The following is a 19868-nucleotide window of genomic DNA, read 5'->3' on the forward strand; positions in this document are numbered from 1 at the left end:
CCTGCAGTGCTTACGTTTAATTTATCGACAAGCCATTTGGCACTTGGAATCTTGCTTTGCGCCCCACACTAAAACATTCATCTGTCACTTTGCGACTGATTCTAGCGGAGACCAGCTTGTGCAGCTCACCCCCACTTCCTCCAGCTGTACTGCGATGGCTCATCAGAGAGTTCACTCTTCTGCAGTCCCTCGAGAACTATATGAAAGCATAAAACAAAATTATGCAAGGCTAATGTCCTCTTTAGAGAAAATATGGTATAATATTTATAAACTCTCCACTTTCTACACACACCACTGCAGAGTGCAAATGTAGACACATCGATGTGGATGTAATGCAACTTTAATGGACCCACGTGGGAGGGCATACAGTATATTCATATTCATGTGTGAAATACATAGCGTTATGTCAGCAAAGTGAAGACATTTTGAAGCTATATATTTAAGATATTTTGTGCCTGTCTGAGGTTTTCTATTCATTGAAAAACCATCACACACTTCAATATCGGGTTTTACTCCTTATTCCGACCGTCTCGCATTTCACAGCAAAAAGTCAGATTAAAGCTCTAATGCAAAAAGAATGGGCACATAATGGTCAATTACCTGATGTATTCTTTGTTTACTGGTGAGTCTTGAAGTGATGTAAGAAGCTTGCACCTCATATTGACTGTGTTTATATATTTTTCTGCTACAAGGTAACAAATAAAGGTTAACACTTACTTCATTAGAGAAGCATTTATGAAGGTGTGAACATTGTGTGCTTGCGGTGGTATTATCACTTTCTGACTGTGCATCTGACTTTTAATTTTGTGTTTTTTGCTTTATCCATCTCCAACAGGAGAGGAAACTGTCTGCGTTCCCATATATTGAGATCTGTAATTCAGGTGTCATCAACTATATGGTCCCGCTGTCTCGCCAGACGGATTTCTTTGTGCCAGAAATGAAAGAGGAGTTGAAAACAGACACAAAAGAAGAGGACTCGGATGAGGACAGAGGAACTGACATTACAGGTAAAGGATTACACATTGAAATACGGTGTATTAATTGACAGTCAAAGTACCTTTCTCAAGTAACCGTAAACAAGTCTTCATTTTTCAAAGTAGTAAGAGGAAGAGAGCCCACAAAAAAATGATATCTCATTCCTAAAGTATTGTAGATTACTTAAATTAGCATTAAAGGTGAGGATGTTTTTGACATGCTCATGTTACAAATGTGCGACAGGTTGGCTGGTGGGGATCATGATCGCAAATTAATGTTTTACGCTGAAATGTTTTGCCATTATAAGCAGACTAGTAGTTATTTCAATGAGAAGTATGCATGCCAACCCAGTCAGAGGTGACAGGAGACAAAGATAAGGGTTTAATCTTCATTTTCATAACTGTTCAAGCACAGCATATGTAAAGTAGCCTGTGTGGACTAACTCTGGCTCAGCGGTTCGGCCTCCCCGGTAATCAATGACTAATTAAGTTGGATGAAATGAAAACCCTGTGCTACGACGCCTCTCCTGGCAGCAGTGATGTACAGGTGATGTACTTCTGACCACGTCCATCTATGATGACTAAGCACAGAAAATGTGTCTTCAAAAACAGCTTTTCAATGTTAGTTCATGTTGTTGTTTAGGTTCCGTGTAATGAAGCATGTTAATAGAAAGAAAAAAATTTCTGACGATATAGATTCTGTCAGTTTAAAACAGAGACGCTTGAAACGCGCAGCAACTTTTATTTGACTTGACACCACACTGACTCCGCTCCTGCCCTTCATCACTGAAGACAGGGGGTATGTGAGACTCTATAATTGTTCTGTCATTGTAAGTATGTGTCTTCAAGCGCAAGTGCCTCTTCTGCTGCTATTACTCTCTAAAACTCTCTGGAACCCGCAGGTCGGTCTTATGATAGTATTGACCCTGTCAGTGTACAAATCACTAGAAAGAAAATGGTGTTGGTCTGTTTTGTCACAGTGGGTGGAAGTGGACAGATGTACTGCAGGTATTGTTTGCTTTAAGTTCTCATCATGCAACAACACGAATCTAGAAGGAGAAGGCTGCGGGGAAAGTTCCACATGATCTCTAGGTTTAAGCATGTTTAGTTTTCTGCATCCACTGGCATGAAGTGCCATTACCTGAGGCAGGCAACGGTCTCTCGCAAAACATGTACAGAGGAATTGCCTGCGGTAGAGACAGTGAAAAAGCTGGCAAACTAAAAGCCAAGGCTATTCTCAACTTTAAATTAGTTTGTCAGCATCACCAGACCGAGACACGGTTCTGATTATTTCTTGCCTTTCGAACAAATGAGAAAGTTAATACCAAAGAACTAGATTGCTCGAAAGCATTTCAGTGGAGTAATTCGGATAAAATTAAGTTGATCTTGAATGTTTTATGATCTGGAGGAGAAAGTAATTTGTAATTAAGTCTTTACTACCTTCTTGTTCACTGTGATGCAGCCACACACTTTTTTATTCATATGCGCACAAGACAAATGTTCTTTTTTTTCCTTGTTCTGTAATTACAAGTATGGGTCTCCTCCCCATCCAGCTTTGGTTAAGCAGTAAGTTGTGAAGGCAGATGAACACCTGTTTGAAGCAACAAAAAAAAAAAAAGTTCAGTATTGTAAATGGATAAAGTAGGAGTGAGAGGTGAAAGAATGTATAATCTTCTCTGGCTCTTCACTCTGTGTAGCATTTGTGAACTGTCCAAAACCATGAAACCCACACTACACTGCACTGCTATGTCCACATAGATACTGTATACAGCATACTGGAGTCTACTCAGCTGACAGACTCACCATCACACACATTTTGAAAGAATTGATATCATTGCATAAACACCTATGAAGACATATTTACCATCAATACCATTGATTTGTATTCATGCAGACTTTGATTTGACCTATACAGGTTAATTAAATTGCCAAACCTACAAACTATCAATCCAGCAAGGTAATGATAAAAATGTTTAGACTTTAATAAACTAAATAGTAAATACTAAGTTGTAAATTGTGGATATAATTTCCCAACCATATCACTCTTATTCCCAAGTTTAGTCTGGTAAAATATGCCCATCAGCCATGAGGACTCCTCAACACCTGGTGTTTCTCTTCTGTTGGGTCTATTTTCTCACCATCACGTGAACTTATATAAAGCTGTGTCCAAAGAAGCTGGGTATGTTTCAGCATGAGCTCCATTTTTGTGTAAATCCCAGAGATTTTACAGATTCTTTTTCATGATCATACAGACATGAGAGTAACAAAAGAGAAAGGCCAGAGGAGAGCGGTTTAACCAGATGCAGGTCCAACACACAAATGCGCAGTCACACTTTCACAGTCACGATCATGCGAACAAGCCGACAGCGAGGTGGTTGGTACAGTGACAGTTTGGGGCGAGGAAAGAGAAACCGTACCACGGTCAAGTTTGTGCAAAAGATATTAGCTTCATTTTCTGTCCAAACATCCCTCGAGGGAGAGTCATACCCCCTAACTCTTTTGTGACAAACAGCAGCCTGGTGGTGAGGCTCCACATTCTACCAGCTGCCTGGATTCTCATTCAGACAAGACTTTTGAATTATTATTGTTTCATGAGGTCATTCTTTTTTTCTTTTTTTTTTTAATTTATCTGGGTATCATATTAGAAAATGAGTATGTTATCTACAAATATAAGTCACGTCTTCTTTATTCTTTGTTCAGAGGAGATTCTTTATATATATCGTTTATAGTACTTAACACCCGGAGCAACTTTACTGTTTAAAAGAAAGCTTAAAAGGGCTGTGATGTGTTTGGCTGGTAGCAGAAAAATTAAACAGGTTTCAAGAGAGATAAAATGTTCTATTGAGGAGTGTACGTCTTATCAGACGGCTCTATATTCTGCTTTTGCACTATTCATGAAAATTGGATTGTAAATTAATTTGAGGAGAGGTTTATTTATTGTCTTTAAATGATGATTTCGTTCTGCTGGCAAATATGTTCTTGCTGAAGTGTACCGGTTAATAATTGTTTGGCATTTGTACTATTACTACTAGTACATAGCATATACGTGAAGGAGTAGAAACATCCAAAGTCAGACAAAAACAAAGAGACAGAGTTTGTAGCTTACAAGCAAATGTAGGGTTCATCAAACCCGAGGGAGTTTTTCAGATGACTTTGGCAAACTCCCTGTGGGCTGTCATTGAGTGATAGCCTTTCCAGCACCGACTCCTTATTGGTTAAGTGTTGCACTGATTGTTGTCTTTCTGTCCTTTGGTTCATCTTTCTCCACCAAATGAACACCAGACCTCATTTCTAGCAACTATCAGTTTTTTAGTTTTGCACATCTCCCCTGTCGATCAATAGATAAATCATCTGGACTTCCTTTTCTATTCGGCAACATCTGTGTACCTTTGATAGTTATTTGTTGAAATGTAATGAGGCAGAGGAGGTGTACCGAGGGTTGAGTTGTAAAAGCACATAAAGAACAGTTGATAGCAGTAGGATGCGCCACAGTTCATTTGGAACGGTCAACAAAGGGTCATAAAGCTTCTGTTAATTAAAGTTTCCCTCATCCTGTCTGGTTTAGCTTCAACAGTTCTGTAAAGGATCAGAGGAACTCATAAAAACAGCACCGAGCTTGTAAGATTGCTTGATTTAATTAAAAAGAAAAAAAAAAGTAAAAGTTTTCAAATCTCCTCAGTCTAAAACTTGAGGCCTGTAAAAGAATGTAAATGCAGCTGAGCCTAGAGTAAGGCTGAGTTTAAGAGAAGGGTGCATGAGTGCCTGTATTTGTGTACTCGGACTCAGACACAGCCATGTTTTGTTAATGGGACCCAGTTCCATCATCACAGCGAAGCCTTGGCTGACAAGCCAGCAGTGGAAATTCTCAACTCAGCAGGAGAATGACCGTAAGCTTTTTTCCCCCTTCATCCACTGACCACCTTGTCCATATTCCGTGCCTGAGAGAGGAGAAAAGTCTTCCTGGTTATCACAGCAGCCATTGAGATTTTTGTTCATCTTTGTGTAGAAACAAATCAGCTAGAATGACAAACATGCCTGTGGGCTTTTTATTTCCTTCTTCTAACATTTTTACTGATAATAAATATCCACTTCATGCAGACATTCACGGGGGATTTATTAAACTAAGCTCTTGTCAGAACAGCCTTTCAAGAAATTGCTGGCTTTTTATTTGATCAACATACTTAAAATTATGGATCGTAATTGTTATGAAATTCTCTGTCATGAAATCATAATGCTCAATTTAGATGACTAACAATTGTTTGAAGTATCAGCTTCTATTCGCCTGCTTCAGCGTGTGTTTTGACACTCATTAATGATCAGTCATAAATCAGTCAGGAAATACCAGAAATGCATGAAATAGATCAAATACTGCAATAAAGGCTCTGATGTTGGCTGTAAAGCAAATACTTCAATTGTCAATGGATTTCAGTGATTGACAGTAGTTCACAGCAGTTACAGGGTTGATTTGATCCTTTTCTCACCACATGTTTTTTTTCCTGTTAGAAAAACTAATAATCTCATTTTATTGTGACTAATGCCACTTTAGAGCAGAACAACAGTTCTTTCTTTCTTGAGTTTCCCAAATTGAAAGGGTATTAACCACATTATATAACGATTCTTTTTTTTTTTTTTTTAAATGCTCAGTATCTAGAAATGCTTTTTTCCGTTGAGGCCTTCATTTGCAAACAAGACCAGGCCTTTATTTTCTCACATTTACCCTCTGTTTTCTTGTCACATTTATCTTGTCATCCACTCAGACTGTGATTCTCTAATTTCTCAGCATGCCTCGGCTATGTCTGTGTCTAATTACCTCCTTAAAAAGAAAAAAAAAAAACTCTGTTTCAAACAGTTTGAAGAACAAGACCTTGATTCTCTGCTAATAATCCCAATGGGCCCAATTTAGCAACTAATTTAGGCAAATGTTATCTAAAAGACTTTCAGAGGCTCTAACCACACTACCAATTCCAGGACTTGCTTGCAGTAGTAGAAAGGGCCGAAGTTGCCCAGTACCTTGAGACTCTTCCTTGGGGGGCTTTCTATGCAATTGCTCTAAATAGACCCATTATTCCCTGTAAAATTTCTTGTGTTGTAAAACGAGCCTCTCAGGAAAAATCCTTTCAGTGTGACATGCAAATGGGATATAAATCACCACATAAACCAATCTCTATGCATTTTAAAGCAATACCACTGCGTCAAATCCCATTCACACACCACCCCAAGAGCATTGCCATTGGGTTTGTTTGGACTTGCTAGCTAATCAACGGATCCATATATAGACATAATAACCCAAAAGGACTTCCCATATATGATTTTCTACACTCTGTACCAGATCGGATCTGCTTTATGTGATAATTAGATTGCAGGGATTCAAATGAATGGAAACGAATGACTGACCTCAGCGAGCTGCTCAGAGACTCTCTGTTTATTGTATTTAGGTCCCCAATGACACATTTAGCACAAACACACTTAGATGTGCGGATGGGAGTTATTTGGAGTGTGAAAGCAGGAGGAAGGTGATGTGCACTGTTGTGTTTTCAGGTCCAGAGGGACAGTCAAGTCGAGTCAGATTTCACTTGTTAAACACGTTTTAATTTTAGGACTCTCATTTCCTCTGCAGAAGCAAACCAAAATGCATGGTAAAGTGCAATCAAACATAAAAAGTAACTTGTGGAGATTTTCTATGAAGAAATGTGTGTCAACATTCACATGATGTGAAATGTATATGATGTCACCTTTGTGCATTGGGTGGCAGTGGTTAATCGCAGTATGCATTATATCGAGGCATTCTGTCACAGCTCTGTTCATTACTTTTTTTAGGTAGTACTTTTCCAGTACTCCAGCTTCGTACCATCTTGTTTTGCGCTTAGTTCACACGGGCTCATGGTGAGGGTATGAAGAGCTAAAAAGGTCCCCTTCCAGCTCTTCTCAGCGACTGCAAGAGTCCCATGCGTGGGCAGACTGGGATTTTCTGGTTTTGCTGGTTAGCCTCCTTTAGTATTGTTAACTAAGGTGTAACACATAGACATCAACTGAATGACATCATGGCTGCTTTCGTTTGACTGGAAACAAAAACAATACTACATACTGAACCTTCAAGTCACCATAGATTTAAGTTACCTTACAAACTGCATGTTGATCCAGATGGTTGCTGATTGATGAACTCCTTCACATTTACAGTATTATAATATGTATATATTATATATGTATTATATGTTCTAACAGGAAAGATTGTGGTACACAGTTAGAGGTAAGCATGCTTGCTTCATTTCAGAGGTTAAACTGGGCACTCCACGGAGGACATGTAACAAATCAGTTTTTGGACTGAAGCAGCATGAAGCTGCGCAGAAGACTCAAACATGGAACTTCCATATGTTTCACTTTTATAATTCAATGTTCCGTCATATCTGTTGGCAACAGGCAGACGTGAGAGAAAAGTCATCTGACACCATGGAGGTCAGAGGTCTTTCTCCTTTTAGGTAAAATCCAAGACAGGCACAAACTAGTAATGTGTGCAGAGAGGTGAGATCATAGCCCAACTCATCGTCATGGTAGAATCACAAAAATAATGCAACGAGGACCAAAAACAACAACTGGTCTGCTTTGAAATGCTGCTGGTGTAAACTGTTGTCATGTGCATCAACACTTATTTAGATTAACGTTCAACGTGTCATTTTTCATGTTATCTCCAGAGGTTCTTCACTAAATCTTAGAACTCATATTTGCGATATTTTGACTTCATCACAGCTCTCACAGGTGTTCATTGATTTGTTTTTAATGCTGGTTTTTAGTCAGTTTTGTTTTCCTAATAGGCTCTTTTATACAACCTTTTAGATTCTTTTTGCAGGAAAAAATAAATAAAAATCACTGAGTAACTGTTGTGTAGGTGGGAGGTGTGATGTGCTTCTTTCTCAGTCGTGATTCATTTGCAAGTTTAGGGAGGCCAAGCAAGAACATCATATTTCTGATATTTAATTTGTATCTTTAATTTTTTAAATATCTCTTTATACCTTCGACCTACCTGACAGTCTTTGCTGCTCGTCTGTCTTTGTACCTTGAAAGTGTTGGATGCAATTTATTTCAACCTTTTCTTCAACTGTTTCACACTGCAGACTTCTTCACAGATGTCCAGTTGTGCTCACTTCAGTAATAACCTTGTGGATGGCTTACATGAAAACACCTGAGAATAACAGCAGTTTTGGATGAAGAATGGCTGCTGGGTCACAGTGAATCATGGATCAAAGGACAATTAGACTCAGGTTCAGACAGAAAGCATTTGAAAGCTGATCATGTGGGGAGGAAATCGCCATCCATTAAGATAATGGACACTGTTTTTGATTAAGCATACGTATGTGTTATGTGCTGCAGACAGCAGACAGCGAGAATACGCCATCTCTGCAAAGTTATGGTCAAATACACAGTACCACTGGGTAATTAGACGGACGTGACATTAACGTGGTAAGAAGTGGTCTCTTCCTACATATGAAAGCTTCTTTGTGTCTTTAATGGTAGTCTGGTTTGTCTGAGCTCCGCTGCTGGGTTAAACTTTTTTCTTGGACGTATCTGGTGAATGTTAAGTGACTGAAGACTCAAAAGTTTCATGAGACCTCATTTCTTATCTTTGATCAAAGCAGAGTTGAGTATGTAAATGTGCATACTCAACTCTCCTTCCAGCCTTGCATCATCTCCTATGGGCTTTAATAGTGAGCCTAATGTTATTGTTTCTGATCTCTCAACCAAAAGATACATAATGCCATCCTCGTCCACGGATGTCAAACTCAGTGTAGTTTATGAGCCACGTACAGCTTCATTTCATCACGACGAGCACAGAGCAATTCAATGAGGCCATATTGATGTATAAAAAGAAACAACTTTTTTTTGTTTGTTTTTGCTCTAAATGCAAAGCCTCTTTGGGCACGGCGTTTCTCTTGTCTCTTTGGAGTCAACGTCTTCTTAAACTCACCCTTACAGGATTAAATACAAATACCAATTTGCCAGAGGGGTGTATGTTCGACACCCAGCTCTTGTCAGGTCAGTGACTTGACTGAAGATAATCTGTACATTTGGTCATTCTGTTGGTCAAATATCTAAACCGGTGAACAGACGCCACAAATGCAGAGGTCATCAAGCTTTTCTAAACTCAGAGGTACTTCATGGGGCCAGGGTAATGTGAAAGTCTACTTCTCACAAACAATATTTGGTGACTTGTGAATCTCTGATTGTTTTCTTCTAAACTCAAAATGTTCTAGGTTGGACAAATTTAGCTGTGATGACGATTGAGATAGATATGTTTGTAGTGTTCTTGTAAGTTTTGTGCCATTTCACAAGAGATTTGATTATATTTTTGGCCTAAAATTGTATGTCTTTATTCTGGCTTTATTCAGAAATTTTGAAAAACAGATATATGCTTCAGGTGCACATGTAAACGTGTATTTTTATACAGTATTTCTGTGCATCTAGATATATTTTAGCATTTGAAGATCAGTAAACACATCACTGATTATGCTGTAATCATCTTTGTTTACAGTAAATTTTTGAATGATTGAGTGAATCTGGAGATTTTTTTTATTTAAACCTTTACTTTTTTAGACATTTTTAGAATTTAAAATTTTCACATCACATTTCCTTTACCTACTACATTTTTTTTTACAACATGCACTGGTGGATACCCCTGCTGTGATGTATCATAACATATACCTGATGGCGCATAGCTCTGTATTTTCTACATACGCTCATGTTCGCCTGCAATTTACTTCATATGAACTGTATGTTTTAGTTGCCATAAAACATGTTTTATCTGTGTCTGTTCCACATTGCTGCAGGTGCAGATTCTCACAGTGACGTCAGCTCAGTGAGCGGCGGCGTGCCCTGGGACAGCAGAGAGACCTCCCTGGCTGCCTCCACGGCCGCCTCCCTGGCCTCCTCCCTGCCTCTACGAGATGTATTGGATGCAAATGAAGACATTACGCACAAGGACCACAGCGACAGAGGCTCGAACGAGTCTATGGGTAGTGGCTCATCCTTTGAAGAGCTTGACATGGATCAGGAGGGCCAGGAGGAGGGAGAACAGAAGGAGGAGAAGGAAGATGGGGAAGAGGAGAATGTCCCCGAGGGCGAAGATGGGGCTGGAGAAGCAGCCCAACTGGTGGCTGAGAAGAAGGAGTCCTCTGGGGATGGAGAAGAGTAGGGATGATAGAGATAAGGGATGTCGCCATGTAACACTGACATGCTCAAGAATTCCTTGGCTGTGCTGTTGCTGGTTGTCTGTTGTGTAATCTTGTTGGTGGATCTAAAGCTGTTCATGCCATGACAAAGATGCTGTATTTCTACGCCTTCTTAATCTCCTTTTGAAGCCTGTACTTTTTGTTAAACTGTAATCTCAGTTTATAAAAATAATTCCTGACTCTATGTTTAAAGCACGTCTGGACAGAACATAAGAAAAGCCCACTGGGTTGAGTTTTTCTTGACACGTGTTGTGCACCAAATGAGGTTTGTTTAGTTCAGAAATTTCACTTTAAACTCTTGCATTTGATCATTATTGTTCTGGTTGGGATCTGAAATGACACTTTGGTATAAGTTTAGCATCAAAGGAAATGCAGAGGCACTAACTACCCCGGATCATCAGACAGTATGTTTTATGCCCATGTGTGACGGTTGATATTGTACTCTGCTGTCAAGGTCATGTCCTGAGGAACTCTGTGTCATGTGTTTGTGTGCATTACCTGACTTCGATGTCTAGATGTATAGTTATGAATGGCTGAAAATGTTCAGGAACTGCTGTTGTAAAGATGTTGGTGCACCTACCTTATTTTATTATGTACACAGGGGGGAATTCTGAAGTCTGAGGTAAAAAGACAATACAAACAAAGAATACAAACGAGAGAAATCAACCAGCGACATCGGCAGCACCTCTACACCACTAAGACTGGGATTTATAATGAAACTAAAAGATGCAAGCTTTTCTCTGGAGACTATAGAGTATTTTACTGTCACTCAGTTAATTGCTTTTTTAACTTAAAAAAAAAAGAGTAATATTCCCTTTCTAAAAGTGGTTTGTTAAACTGCTCATTACTTCTATTTTTCATGTTGTAACCAAATTCACTTACTACCACAGACTAGCTGTGACATGTTTGTAGGTGCTGTAATCTGACTGCACATCACCATGTTTGTGTCTTTCTGTGAGTAATTAAAATTTTAAATGAAATGTTGAATTGCTCGGATCAGTTCTGTATACATTTAGCTTCACACTGAAAATGTTACTGTTTCTGTTCAGACGCCTGTTTAAAAAGAGATAACGAACATTTCAGTTGGAATCCATCCATATATCCACCTCCGAGGTAAAGGTACGCCTGGCATGGAATCGGGGTTTTCTCGCCGTGAGACAAACTTGATAACTGCTGCAGCAACTGTGTGGTTATTCTCATCCCCTTCAGTAGTGTATGTTTCCTGACTGAGGAGGAGAGAATTAGCAGTGTGTGGGTGGCAGAATTACACTTTATAAGTCAATGATGAAGTGATATGCTCCTGATAAGTTATTAAGCGCTCTCCTAAACACCAACCACTTTCTTGTTCCCACAATGTAATCATTGACGGCGCCGCTGCTGCTTTGTTTGGGCATGAATTCAGAAGCTGAATACAAAGTTGGAAAAAAAAAAAAAAGATAATTATGGCAGTTTTTCAGTGCAAGTTGAGCAAATTAGTCACAGCTGTTTGAAGAGAGTAATTTCCCTCGGCACAATTAAATTGTTTAATCAGATCAACTCCCAAAAGTGTTAATTTTGTGAGGCCTAAACACTGTTTAGACTATTACAGAAAATATTATTATATCCAAATTCTGTACCGATAGCGGGAGCTGCATTGATCTGGTCAACATCTGACTGAGGGGTTTGGCATTTGTGTCACAATTTATTTAATAAACTGTGTGTACAACAGAGGAGGAAGAATACGCTCCAGCACAATCTTGATGCTTGATGGACAGAAGTGTTCTTTAGCCAGTCGTCCTTAATGAGCATCATGACCTATAAGTATAAATGTTTTCTTTTCAATCCAACACCATGTTTGGCATAGTAATTTTACAGATTAATATACCATCCACCTCTTGATCAGGCCGCTGTTGTTAGTGTTGGCATAAAAACTTGGGCTATATATACATATTAGTGATATATAAATATACAGTATATGATTTGAGTATATCAAAAAGAATTTCATAATTATATAGTTATTTCAACAGAGAACATCTTTAGAGCTGTAAAGTTATTTTTCGAATCTACATTTAACAGGTTTGAATCAAAAGTTTTACTCATAAATGTAAACAGCTGTAAGTCCTGTGTTGGAAAACACTTGATTAATCGCATATCTCATACATTGTATACAAAGGAAAGCAAACACACAACTATGGCAATGCAATTATTGGAGAAACTCGGCTGGATGGCAATGTTTGCAATGATAGCAGATTAATTAAGTGACAGAGAAATTGCTGACATCCCTTTTTAGGCCCTATTCTCTCTGTACCCCTATGGTGTGATCCAAGCACAGATTTTCTGCACTAAAAATAATTCCTCTGGCATAATAAATGTCATTGAAATCCAATACCTGATATGTGTATGCTGTGCTTTTGTAGTTCAAGTCACATTACGATTCATATTTTCAATCATAAAAAAGAAATTGCTTGCCTTGGTTAACAGTTTATCTGTTTTAATAGTAATATGCTGAAAACCAATAAGTGTTTTCAATGGCGAAATTTAGTGTATCCTACAATCAAAGTTACATAACTTCTAAAAATGCTGTTGCAGCATATTGTCAATTATGTCTTTCCAAAAGTAAAGATGCTCAATTTTGCTTTACAATATAACATATTTTGATTTGACCACATATATTAATGTGAATGTTGCAGTTTGCATTATATCAGAAACGCTTGTCAATAAAGTGCTTAGCACCACTGCAAACTGCAACCTTTCAGGAAAAGGTGGAGTTAAATTAAGATCTTTTTAATATAAAAGCAGAATTTGTGGCTGTACTGTTGCATGTAGATTGCACAGGAGTGTAAAGCAGTTGGTGAAGACAACAGTAAGTATCACGCCCTCTTGGTTAGAAGATACACCAACACATCACCTTGGTTGTTTATTTCTCGCCCAACAGACCCTCCGTGCAATTTGATTATGATGGCTCCATGAGATTGGTAGCGCCTGCTTGCTGAGGTGTGATCAGGCTGCGGGGACAGATGCCTTGGCCACGTGCCTGTAGCACTTTCAGGTTTTAATCCTGGCACCCTCCAACCTTTGTCCGAAAGCAAAAATGAAAATCAGTATGAAGAGACTGCGATGGCACAGTGGGTCAACAAGTGATTTAATTAATTGCGAAACCCGCAGGGGTGTCATGCAGCTTTGAGGGCACGGAGATTATTGCCTTCCCATGATGTTAATTATTAATCTCATTACACTGCAAGTGGAGAGGGAGAGGTTGAGATGTCTGAACATACAGATTTAGATGCCGACCATTGTGCGTGTGAAGCTGCTTTCGGCGGGGGAGAGGGAAACGGGGTCTCAGCTCATCCTCTCGTCCTCTCCTGTGCGCATCGCTGTGCCATCTGGGACTGACCTCACACTCTCCCGTGCCGTGTCACAACTTGTTTGCGGATCTCAAATAACATTTCCATCGCTGAAGATAACCAGTCTCTGAAGAATCGCTATTTTAATATACAGTACGCCCCACACACACCCAGTCGGACTGCCTGAACAAATAGGGGGAGATTCTTAGAGCGCCTCCTCACTGATATTCGTGTGCAATCCAACAGTTTTTGGAAACAGGAGAACGCATCGTTTCCACTATAGGCTCTGAATTACATAATGGTAATGTGGCTATCAGTTACGACTAGGCAGACCATCTCCAGGACTCTGCTTCTGCGGGGAGCAAATGCGTCTTCGTTCCAAGTGTGAGAAGCTTCTGAGAGTTGAGGCTCTCTCAGGTCGGTGTGCGCTTATATCATCACATTTACTTGAAATCATGCTTGTCGCCAAATCTTGAAGCTTCAACCCACTCAAGTAACAGGTAGAATCTAAAGTTAAAGTTTGCATCCGGTTGCTGATTTTTCCTTCTTCTTCTTCTCCTCATAACCTTGCAGACTCAGACGCGTCATCTCTGTCCTGCTCTTTTAATTCATTCCGTTAGTATTGATGCAAACGCCTTGCTTTCTCTTGGAACAATTCAGTGGGCGTCTGTTGCGTTTCTTTGAACGTGTTTTAGGAAATGTTACTTTTGACGAGGCACTGGCAGGATCACACCTCCAGGAATCCGCGTCTTCAGCACCTCGGACAGCTCCTGGCGCAAGGCGCACAATACCAGCAGTGACCGACACTCGACTCCTTCGTTTATTCATTCAGCTCCGGCGTATTTTCCCAATCACACTTGTTTTACCAAGCTAAAAAAAAAAAAAAGAAAAGAAAGAAAGAAAGAAAAGAAAAAAAACATCAACGCTGTTGAGGAGGACATGCGTTTGTTTTCCACAGTGTATTCACCTCACTGAGGCTCCCTGCGCAGGTAAGAAAACACCGAGTATTCTGGGTTTCATCTGCTCACTGTGTTACATACTCGAAGGTGCATTTTTTTTGTGAACTTCTGTCTGGTTTGTAAAGAAGGTTGAAGGAAGTCCTTTCAGTCAGGCTGGGATCTGTTGTTGAATTGACCTCACCTTTTTATTATGTTATCAATATGTCTGTTGATATTATTAAACTGTGAGAATCATGTGATTAATGGAATAACCAGTGCGCATCTTGTTTTTAATTTTGTATTGGTATTATCAGTCCTTTGTTGACATTTGGAATAGGTTACCATGAAAGGAGCACATTTTTACCTCCTGTTTATTTACCACCACATACACACCACTCTGCATGTATATGAGCTTCACAATCTGAGAGGATCAGCATCGCACCATAACTGCCATATTACCTGATTTAAAAAGCACTTGTTTGATTAAAAAAAAAAGGAAAAGAAAAAGAAGAAGTGCCAAACAAAGCTGAAAAAGTTAAAAACTTAAAGATAATGAATTACTGCAGCGCGTGCTGGAGAGAGCATGAGGAACCACAAAAACGCAATTCGTCTTTTGTTTCTATTTGAGGGGAAATGCTTTTCTTTACATAACTTTTCCCCCCCTCCTTGATAAAACCCCACTGTTATCCACTTTTAAATCAATGTATGCGTTCAGATTTTCCAGAACCACGTACAGATTTGCAACATTAATTACCACGAGATTGGACCGATATGGAGGTTATAGACAGACTGACGGACGCTGCTGTTAGAAATATATTTGTAAAAACATGGGCTCTGCAATAAAAGCCACATGAAGCCAATATTTTGAAGCGGTTTAAGACTGAACAAAGTGGCCTTAATAAGTGATATACAGTAAATTTACTGTGCAGAACCTGCAATCAGAGCTCCATGCTCAGCAGAAAAAACACAATGAAAATTGCAGTTTACGTTCATGATGAATGAATATGTAATAAATTGAAAGACTGTGGTTAAATTATCAACGGCAAATTTGATGCACGTTTCTGAACTTTGTACATAACGGTCGGGAAGCTTTGGAAGCTGAGTGATGTGTGAACCGAGCACTCAAAGCTGGAGATGTTGATTTCTGTAAATTATTCAAGCCATGGCTGACTGAAGTGGAACATGCTCCACAACTATAATGTGTCTCGAGGCAAAAAAAAAAAAAAAAAAAGTTATATGTGAAGGTGAGGCCAGCGGACCTGTGCTGTCTGAGAAGGTTGGTCCTGTGTGCTGACTGTTTCACCTGTTACGTTAGTCTTGATACTGAGGCAGCTCACTGCCGGTGGGAACAAGTGTCCCTAATTTCTTTAATGAGTCTGTGTGCAGAACAGACTGCTCTGAGCTGCACCATATAAACGTGACTCTGCTCAGAGAAACTGTAGATATCGTCTATTGAGAACTTAAACCTGCAAACATTTGATGTAAGTCACTATGAAGGTGAGGATTTACCCATAAAACTGTCATCATTAGCTTGATCCATGCACCATCTCACTGATGTGAAAACATTAGGACCAATAAGTGGTGAGCTGACAAATTAATAATAATGGAGCAACGTTAAATGTAGCCCACCCCACGTTCTCAATTCTAGTTTTTAAGACAAGCGACATCTGCCCTGTTACTTCATCATCATTCAAAGCTTTTACGATGCTCAGACATTGTATTTGCTACCAGTCATCAGAGATTAAATTTGTGTGTGATGAATCACTCTGGCCCCGTCCAAAAGGACATCTTAATTGCTCACTCTTCCTCGTAGTCATGCAAACACACGTGCAAAGCACATGAAGGTGTGGTACAGTGGTTGAATGTCTGCCAGATATAGTTTAAGTCAAGTCTTGTCTATCCGCTGGACCTGACATTCACAACAACTGTTGGATTAAATATTCCAGATCTTTCCACTATAGTCAATGTTGGTATTTAGGTACTGGTTTGTATTCCGAAGGTTGATCTCACATGTCTTGTTCAGACACGTTTTTTGTAAATTGAAGGCTGAAGGCAATAAATGGAAATACGTAAATTGCAATATTGGATTTGCAATTTATTTCATATAGTGGCCATATTAAATGAATTGTATTTAAACTCAACCATAAACATTCCAGCGAGTCACCCTGGTATTCACTGATGATGCACTGCTGTTAAAAGCGCAGATTAAAAAAAAAATCACATTAAACAGGAAAAGCATTGTACCATCAGCAGATATTTACTCAAGTAGAAAGATTTAAGCACGGACTTACTCAAGTGAAAGCATAAAGAGGCTGCCAATTAATTAATGATGTGCTCATGACTTCTAGATTAAAATTTACTGCTGCACTTTGTGTATGTGTGAGAGGCTCTTAGGTGAGACAGAGGTCAGATGCAATGATAATTTCCTTTGCATCTAATAATGAACTGTTGTTGATTCCTCCCACATCCGTCTCATGATAAAAAAAAAAAAATCCTGGTTTCAGCAAAGATGAATTTGAGCTTTATGGCACAATGGATAGCAGTTAATAAAGGAGATTATTTTTCCATATCTAAGATTAATCACAGCTGTCTGCTTCCCACCTCTCCTCAGTGGATGATCATTTCATAAAGACATACTCGGTGCAGAGCTGGCGGAGAAGAAGGGTCAGACTGGTTGAACTCTCTGTATTTCTCATGTTATTAATGCACTGCTGATAGTGTCCTAAAACATCAAACGAGGAAGCAACTGACTTTGTGCTGCTGAGAGCAGGTAAATCACCATAACATCATAACTGACGAGTGCTGTGCAACCAAATCTTTGTATATGTCATAGAAGTGTGTGCCGAAATCAATAGAAAGGTAAAGCGCCTCATTATTTCATGTCAAGAAAAAAAACAAAAAACTAGAGGGAGACACAGAAAATGCAGTTGTTTGAAGTTACTATCTGCACATTTCTGTTTACAACTGAGAACCCTTCTTGTATCCATATTCTTTGGCTGCTAATGTTTAGGTTGAGATTGAATGGTATTTTCCAGAAATGGTTTAACTCGAGCAGTCTATCTGGAGTAAAACCTACTGAAGCCAATCGCTCAACAAATACAGGACAAAATGTGAAACATTAACTCTAATCACACTAATGTTTAGTTTTGATTTGACTTTTCTAATAAATGGAGACAAATGATGGTAATGCTGTAAGATTGGTGTTGTTGCTTTTGTGCTCTTCTTGCTGATTTTAGCAGGCGATGCAGTGAATCTGATCCTAATAGAGCAACAGATGAGGATATTTCTATTCTGTTATAAAATAATCGAAAACCATAATATTACAATCATACAGCAAAAGGCAACATTTTGTTAATCATAATTATTTCGGGTTTATTGAAACTACTGTGTTTTACACTCTCAACACTCAGGAGCTTTTGAAAAGGCATGTCTTTCAAAGAATTTCTTCATCAACTCAAGAATCAGCTTTCATCTGGATAGCTGAGTTAGAATAAAATAAAATCCCCTGTAGGGACCCTGGTGGCCCCCTGTAATGAATATGGAAATATTCCTGTGTGATTTGCATTGAGTTATTGCTCCTAAAATATAATGTCCGGGCGTGAATGCAATGAATCTTTAATTTTGCAAAGGTGATTGTAGAATTCTGATCAACTGAAGCACACACGTATTTGTGATCCTTCTTTGTCCAGCTTATCATTTTTTCTCTAAATAATGCAAGATCCCTTGTATTGTCACATATCTAAAGAAAAAAAATACAACTTTTAAATGAGCACCGCTAACGAGAATCCAATAAAAAGGTATTTCGAGCCACTTTCTTTTCAACGTGTGATGGTGAATAATGCAAAGCTACAATAAAAAAAACCCTGAAACAAAAGCACCCTACATCCATCACTGTGCTCAGGCCAATCATAGGCATGGCAATAATGATCTCTGAGAGACAAAGGGAGTGGATGAATGTTTGATGAGGGAGGCGAGAATGGGGCTCCTGGGAGGCGATAGGACCACGGAATACATGCAAGGGATTCCCCATTCACAGGTGGAGAGAGGAGATGGATGAGCAGTTAGGTCTGAAAGATGGGATGAGCCGTTCGTTAAACAGAAACATGTGAGCATATGCAGGGATAGGAAGAATGAAGAACTGATTATGAGGTTTGCTGTCCTGTGCATCATACTGAATGTAAGGATGGTTGTGTGTCGTCAGTGGACGACGTCCCTCTAAATAGATCCATGTCTTTGTTATTGCAGCTGCAGCAACTGAAAACTGCCTCAGAATTTCCTCATCTCATATTCAAACTGCAAAGTTCTCCTCACTTTTTAATTGCTGGTTGTAAAAATGACCTTATCAGAAAAAAGGTCAGAGATCGTATTTGTGGGAGACCTTTCATTGTTTATTGGTGTTACCGTGGTTATTATTGATCCATTCAGTCTTTCCTGCTTCATTAGTTCACTGGATCCTAATACTTGACTATGTTTCAGCTGTATTCAGAAATAATCCATGCTAGATTACTTTTGAATTCTTCTTGGTGATGCCACAGACCATATGACTAATGTTAATGTTGTCTGTGAAATATTGATCAAAAGTAATGACAAATGTGGAGAACGTCCACAATACTCACATTTTAGGTATGCTGTTGTCTTCATATGAATAATTGAGTTCTTTTTTGGTTATTTTCTGGCAATACATCTTTTTTTTAAATCTATGCATTTCAGTATAACTTGTGAAGATAACTGGTTTTCAGAGCATTGGGTGGGTGTCCTCTCAGAGTAATACCATTTTGCATTTTCAAAATCTCATTCTAAAGAATAAAACATGATTTCAAAATGAATGAAAGGTGAAACAATTTTTTCAATTACTTATTATTTTGTATGCCATTTTATATAAATACCTGCTTTGGAGTTGCAGTTATACTTCAACAAAGACACCTTGGATCAGGCTCGTAAAGCTGTTATCTGGAGTAGAGACTCAAAACTGTGACAAACAACACACCTCCCAAACAACAACAACAACACCTCGTGCAGACACGTTCAGCAAGCACAAAGCTCCAGTTTGTAGCCTTCTTCAAAACAGGATGGAAAACTTAACCAAAACTAAAAGAACGATTCAGAGGAACAACGGACAGCTGATCCCTGTTTATGTTCGCGCTTGTACAAACCAGAGAGGCAGGTTTTAGTTCAAGGAATGAAATAGTTGCTTTCAAACAAACAAACAGACGAATAAAAATAAATAAATAAATAAATAAAAAATAAAATAAAATAAAATAAAATAAAATAAAATAAAATAAAATAAAATAAAATAAAATAAAATAAAATAAAATAAAATAAAATAAAATAAATAAATAAATAAATAAATAAATAAATAAATAAATAAATAAATAAATAAATAAATAAATAAATAAATAAAATGCATTTTAG

At 38.6% G+C, this 19868-nt stretch overlaps 2 protein-coding genes across 2 annotated transcripts in view; both read left to right on the plus strand.

The window, feature by feature from the left end:
• tex264a (testis expressed 264, ER-phagy receptor a) overlaps positions 1 to 11610 on the plus strand; it is a 77207-nt gene extending 65597 nt beyond the window's left edge. The window contains exons 3-4 of the mRNA XM_080462046.1: positions 836 to 1007; positions 9794 to 11610. Of these exons, the coding sequence (XP_080318172.1) occupies positions 836 to 1007; positions 9794 to 10158 (537 nt within the window). The 3' untranslated portion in view covers positions 10159 to 11610. The remainder of the gene's footprint in view (positions 1 to 835; positions 1008 to 9793) is intronic.
• Positions 11611 to 13738: 2128 nt separating this feature from the next.
• Positions 13739 to 19868, plus strand: part of grm2a (glutamate receptor, metabotropic 2a) — a 33604-nt gene continuing 27474 nt past the window's right edge. Inside the window, exon 1 of the mRNA XM_080462286.1 lies at positions 13739 to 13935. The gene's annotated coding sequence lies outside the window, so the exon portion shown is untranslated. The remainder of the gene's footprint in view (positions 13936 to 19868) is intronic.

This window comes from Lipophrys pholis, assembly GCF_963383615.2.
Source record: "Lipophrys pholis genome assembly, chromosome: 4".
NCBI classification, from domain to species: domain Eukaryota; kingdom Metazoa; phylum Chordata; class Actinopteri; order Blenniiformes; family Blenniidae; genus Lipophrys; species Lipophrys pholis.